The sequence below is a fragment of the Pundamilia nyererei genome, unplaced genomic scaffold (genome assembly GCF_000239375.1).
Source record: "Pundamilia nyererei isolate P.nyererei 1_Seehausen unplaced genomic scaffold, PunNye1.0 scaffold00087, whole genome shotgun sequence".
Classification (NCBI taxonomy): Eukaryota; Metazoa; Chordata; class Actinopteri; order Cichliformes; family Cichlidae; genus Pundamilia; species Pundamilia nyererei.
The window spans coordinates 744,233-750,694 of NW_005187488.1; the positions used below are offsets into that span (position 1 = coordinate 744,233).

The 6,462-nt window shown below is 39.6% G+C and overlaps 1 protein-coding gene across 1 annotated transcript; it reads right to left on the reverse strand.

Moving 5' to 3' along the window:
* LOC102195034 (delta-type opioid receptor) lies at positions 1–3,731 on the reverse strand. Its single transcript, XM_005738831.2, has 2 exons — positions 2,969–3,731; positions 1–2,437 (listed from the first exon to the last, which is right to left on the reverse strand). Exons 1-2 carry the CDS (start codon positions 3,441–3,443, stop codon positions 1,908–1,910), a joined length of 1,005 nt encoding a protein of 334 aa, XP_005738888.1. The 5' UTR covers positions 3,444–3,731; the 3' UTR covers positions 1–1,907.
* Between the last annotated feature and the right edge of the window lie 2,731 nt (positions 3,732–6,462).

Below are 6,462 nucleotides of genomic sequence, written 5' to 3' on the forward strand. Positions count from 1 at the left end.
ATGTACAGCATTAAACTGTGAGCACAGAGATGAAAAAGAAATAAATAAAAACTACAACGATGCCTCGATCACAGTGTTGATTCTTAGAATAACGTCTCTTATTTTTAGAACATCTGTGCTTTATCTATTTTTGTGTCCATATACATGTGTCAGCAAGAGATTTATCAACAAGTATTAGCTAAAGATGCTTTTTTTTTTTAATGAGATAGATGACTTTCATGTAGTATTTGCAGTACATTCAAAATAACAGCACAGTCCATGAAGCCTATGGCTGCTGATGTTGCCTTTACTACCATAGCAGTGATGATTAACATGCTACAAATACAGTATATTTTTATAAAGTCTGTGCAAAGATTTTCATTTTGTAGTCTATACAAAATAAGTCTTTGTATAGAGACTGAGATACTGTACAGTTGTTAGAATATTCTGTATTTTTACTTGTTGAAAGAGCTAATCGGCTTATCAGACTGCACAACAATAACAGTATGACAGTTCAGCAGGACTACAGTATGTGTATCATGGTAAAAGCCATACACAAAGCACACGTCATTATTAGTTATATACCATAAAGTTAACAACTTATCAGTCTGGACACAAAGCCAGGGTCAAAGCTGATAGAGAGCCCTCTGTCAAATTTTAAATGCACATTCAAGTCCAGGATCTTCCCTCCACATTCTCTCATTGATTAACTTGCTTTGATGCAGCTGAATGTTGCTTTTTGTTTTTTTCTTTGACTCTTACACAACTTCAAAGTCCAACACGAGTCAGTGAGTGCTCTCACACTGCGGTCAATCAGCACCATTCAGGCTCTGCACAGATGTGAAAATGTTTTTGGCACATGTCTGCTGTCAGCGATTCATGCAAATATCACCGGCATGTCAAATGCATTGAATAAAAATAGCAAACATTATAATATGAAGTGCTGTTTGACCCCTTTTTTTCTGCCGCCACAAACATTTTTTCCTGGACTTGTAAAGGCACATTTGGCAAATGAAAAATGATAGAAGGAAATTTTGGGAATAAACAGCATTTGAGAGACAAATGAATCAAAACTGATGAAACTTGATATGGGCCAAGTGATTTTAATCAGTCTCCTGCTCGTTTACCCTTTAAATAATCATCAGTTCTCCTGAGATATCTTCACATAATTATCTCATGACCGTGTGTGCAATATTGTGTAATGATGATTTTATGAAATGCTAATCTGCTGATTATTTTGCCAGTAAGCTCAATACCCATCTATCCATCTCCTACTTATTCAATTCAGGGTTGTAGAGGTGATGTAATGTATCTCAGCTGTCAGTATACCCTGGGAAGGTTGGCAGTCTAAATTAAACTTATGGCTAAATAAATCATCATTAAAACAGTAAGCGATCATAAATTTGTTTTAAAAATGTTTAATTAACTGTCACGTATGAAATCAAAATCTCATTTAGGATGCTGGATGGTACGAATGTTTAATTTTTCCTAAAAAAACCCCCTCCCTGAATAATTACTTAGTCATCAAAATAAATGGGGATTCATGCAATAATTGGTTAATCAACTAATTGTTGGACCTCCATCAACAGTAATCCATATTAATTATAAGCAGCACTTTCTTCTTTGACCTACTTAAACAGAAACAGTGTTTGGTTTACATCCACCTGCCAGGTTAAACCATAAATGCACAATCTTTGTCTCGACCTACAATCACAGGCTGCTGTGAAGGAAACTGTCAGAAGTCAGAGGACACTAGGATGGATTGATTTGGATTTATGGACAACCACATCGATGATTATACCCTGGGTGATAATGAAAATGAAGTGAATCCAAAACCCAGTCTACATTGCTGTTGTGATGTGGGTTAAGCCCAGGTATTGTGAGTCTTCTTTTCCAGTGTGGGAGATTGAAGACAGTTCCACTGCTAGTCATGTCGGCTTACCAGTCCCATCTGGGTTCTCCAGGGGAACAGCGGCCTCTCGCACAGTGCTGGGGGCCTTTTTGCTCCCTGACACCTTCTCCCCCTTCAGTCTGGCTGACAGGCAGAAGTCTTTGAAGCAGCGTTTGAAGTTCTCATCCAGAAAGGCGTAGAGGACAGGATTGAGGCTGCTGTTGGTGTAACCCAGAGCCACGCAGAAGAAGTAGGCGGCCATGATGGCGGTGGTTTCCGGCACGGTGACGAGAGCTTTGACCAGGATGAAGATGTGAATGGGCGTCCAGCAGACCACAAACACGGCCACCACGACCACCACCAACCGCGTGATCCGGCGCAAGTTGCGATCCTTCTCCCTCGAGCCGGACAACATTCGGACGCTCTTCAGCCTCAGGACCATGAGGGAGTAGCACACGGTGATAATGAGCACAGGCACGACGAAGGCAAAGACAAACACTAAAATCTTCATCAGTGTGTCCCACTTTGCGTAGGGATCGGGGAACTGCAGCGCGCACTCTGTTATGTCTGTGGAAGAACAGTGGAGAGAAAATAAAGTCCAAAGTGGCAATTTTATTTATGACATGTTTTATGAAACTCAATGTAATTAACACTGAAAATAAAAACAGAAAAACCTGTAGGTTTGATTATGTCTTAAGTCAGTGAAAACTTAAAAAAAAGGCATTCACACACAGCTGCCAAGTGTGAACAAAAAGGTTTTGAGTCTATTTTTGAAGTGCACTTTATGATAAATGAAATTCCACTTCACAATTTTCTGCAATCAATTTAGCAAGTTGCTGTAGAATAGCTAATCTGCACTCAACAAGGGAACATTTTGCTCTAAACGCTTTTTTATTTCTTACGTCATCTATGTTCAGGAAGGATGTGCTCAATTTGTAGCTAATGAAAAACTCTTCAGTGACGGATGGATTTGATATATTGAATATATTTCTGTTCTTAACATTTTATTAGTACATGCTTGGAGAGTATTTGCTGTGCATAGAAAGTGGACAGAGACTCTTAAACTTTTTGTTAGACATCGGGGAAAGACTTCCTCACCGCTATTCGTCTGAGTACCGCCCAGCACAAAAGCTGGTATCCCTGCAGCCGAGGACAAGATCCAGATGCACACGTTTATCATCTTGGCCTTGAGGGGAGTGCGGAAATCCAGGGCTTTCACGGGGTGGCACACAGCCACGTAGCGGTCCACACTCATCATGGTGAGGGTGAAGATACTGGTGAACATGTTGTAGTAGTCGATGGAGATGAAGACCTTGCATACCACCTCGCCGAAGGGCCACGTATTCAGAAGGTAGTCAGTGCTCTGGAATGGCATCGTGGTGGTGACGAGGGCGTCGGCGAGTGCCAGGTTGAAAATATAAATATTGGTGGCCGTCTTCATCTTCGTGTACCTGTTAAATATGCACAACACAAAGTTGTCCTGTGAGGAGAGATACGGCACTGTCTCGGCAGCCGTTATTGCTTCGCGACTCAGTGGAAGACCTTTGTTCTGGGCTCTTTGTGAATTAAACATTGTCCATTAGTCCACAGTGCTTTCTTGAATTTGTAATGCAATCTTTCAGGCTCACACTTCATTGTTATGTGTAAAGTGGTGCTGATTGGAAACCATATCCAATGAGCTTTATACAATTGTGTATTTACAGATTTTTACTTGTGGTAGCACCAATGCAAAATACATGCAGCATTTTGGGGTTTGGGTAGAAATTTTAAAAAGTTGATATTTACTTGCTATAGTATGATCTGCAAGAACCTAGAAGATTCACCTAAAAGAATGAACTTCTGTTCAAGATTACAGCAAAATTATCATAAAGAGCGTCAGTGTTTCACAAGCAAACTTTGGTTAGAATAAACTGCATTCGTGTCATGTTGGAGTAATCAGAAAAATTTGTTTCCAACTGGAAAAATTATTGTGAACTCCCCTCCATTTGAGATCAACCTGAAAATAGACGTTATTTTGCACAATTTTCAGCGTTGCTGGTATTATATACCACAATATAGTGGGCTAAAGTAATTCAACTACTTATAAATGGTCTACTATTCACAAGCAGTAATCCAGAAAAAGAGACAGGTAAAACAATATTTCTTTATAATACAGCCCTCTGAAACCAGATATCATCGAGTTGCTTAAACAATGTACTTTTTAATTTAAGGAACCTATTAGCAACCAGTTACTTTAGCTAATCATGAAGACAAAAAACCCAAGAAAATAGTTATGACCAGAAAAAAGAAGTTCAGCCTACCAGAAGTTCACTATTGAACACACTGCATGTCTTTTATTTATGGTGTGATTAACCCAAAATGTAGAAGCAGTAAATTAAATTTCAAGCTAACTAGCTGCTAGCTTCAGCTTTATATTCATAGATAAAGCTCAGTCCTCTGAGCAAAAGAGAAATTTATTTGTCATGATATCAAAGTTTTTTTCAAGTTTACTTTTAGCCACTTGGGTTTAGTTCAGCAGGCACTGACTTTGATATGTGGATTAATGTGTTAGCAAGCAGCTATTGTGTTTTTTATACACATATAGCAGAGAATAAGCGACGTTATATTCACTGGGAGTTGTAAATACATTCAGTGGCTTTGCTTCAGTATGTAACCTGTTCAAGTACAGTTGTATACCAAATATCTAATCAGCCAATCATATGGCAGCAACTCAGCGGATCTAGACATTGTAGTGGATCTAGTGCAATCTGAGAATAAGACTGGAGGAAAATGTGATTTAAGTACCATTTTTGTGTCAGATGGGGTAGTCTGAGTATTTAAGAAACTGCTGATCTACAAAGGACAACCAGTATAGGATTTACCAAAAAGAGAAACTATCCAAATCAGCAGTTCACTGATTGAAAATATCTTGTTGATACATGAAGCCAGAGCAGAATACCCTGACTTTTTCAAACTGACAGGTGAGTAACAGTAATTCAAGTATCCACTCGTTGCGACCAAAGTATGCAGAAGAGTGTCTTTGAATGGACAACATATCAAACCTTGAGGCAAATGGGCTACAGCAGCAGAAGACCACAACGGCTGCTACTTCTGTCAGATAAGAACAGGAAACTGAGGCTACATTTCACATAGACTCATCAAAAGTGAAAAATAGATTGGAAAAACCTTGCCTGGTTTGATGAGTAAGTGTTACTGCTTCTCCGACTTTCGCATGGTAGGGTCAGAACATGAAAACCCTTATCCACCTTGCCTTGTATCACCTGATCAGGCTGGTGATGTATAATGATGTAGGACATATTTTCTTGTCCCCCTTTGAACTCCTCTGAGCACTGCAGCCTACCTGAGTATTGTTGCTGACCGTCCCTTTACGACCAAAATGTAGCCGTCTCCTGATGGCTTCTTCCAGCAGGATAATGCACAAAGTTCAAATCATCTCATACTGGTTTCCTGAACATGACAATGAGTCCACTGTATTCAAATGGCCATTTAGAGGCCAGGGGGTGGAATGGCAGATTCACATCATGGATGTGCAGCTGAAAAATCTGCAGTAACTGTGTGACGCTATCATGGCAAAATAGACCAAAATCTCCGAGGAGCTTATGTCAGATTGTTGAATCTGACATAAGGAATAAGAGCACACCTAAAAGCGAAAGATGGTAAAACGGGCAGAGTTTGGCTATATAAAACATGACATGTCTGAAAATCAGACAAGCGGCCTAAACATCTATTTTGTGACCCAAATGGACTTTATTACATTTGAATAATTGCATATATTTCTTCCCAATAAATCAGCATTAAGCATCTTTTTCCTTCAGCTGTTCTCTGTGGAGAAACAGTAAAATGTACACTCTTGTCTGTAAAGTGACGTGAAAAAGCTGACTCCTGCAGACAGGCAAAGCCATCAACCTGATTTGAGGTAATTGTTGTCGAGGAATTGAAGCATTCTGGATGGCACTGCAGCAGTTCACGTTACATCAGATAAGATTTGTTGCTCACACAGACCATAAATAAAGCCCAATGAGGTGTAAGCATGTTATTGGGTTGACAAAGCACCACTGGTTTCAGACGTAATTAATTTTATGCCTGCCAGGCCAGACTTGATGAAAAATGTATAGAAACCCATTATATATCTGGGAGGTCTTGCTGGAGAGTTGCCATTCATAAAGTTGGCATGTTTCATTTTCTGGAGGAGGTAGAATTAGCTCTCTGTCACCAAGCTTTTGAACATTTAATGTCAGGTTAGAAATGACGACATTCCCTTTCTTTGCCAAAATGACGTCTTGTTTTCTCTTTTGAGACTTGGGGGTTTAAAAAAGATCGTTCTCTATCTGGATGCTGTCTCATACCATTTTAAATGCCCATTTTGTCAATTCTTTCATGAGCTTAGAGCATCACACCTTTTTTTCAGTGTCTCTGAAGCGCATCCAAAAACAAAATGCAGGCAAAAACAAGAACTGTGACTAACACCAGATGGCCTGGAGGTCACTGTGTAAGCCCAAGTCTAGGTGCTCTTATTCCCAAGCAATAACATTTGCAAAGGCAGAGAAGAAAAACATTCCTCTGGCTGGATCTTGATTTCTTAAAAAAAAAAA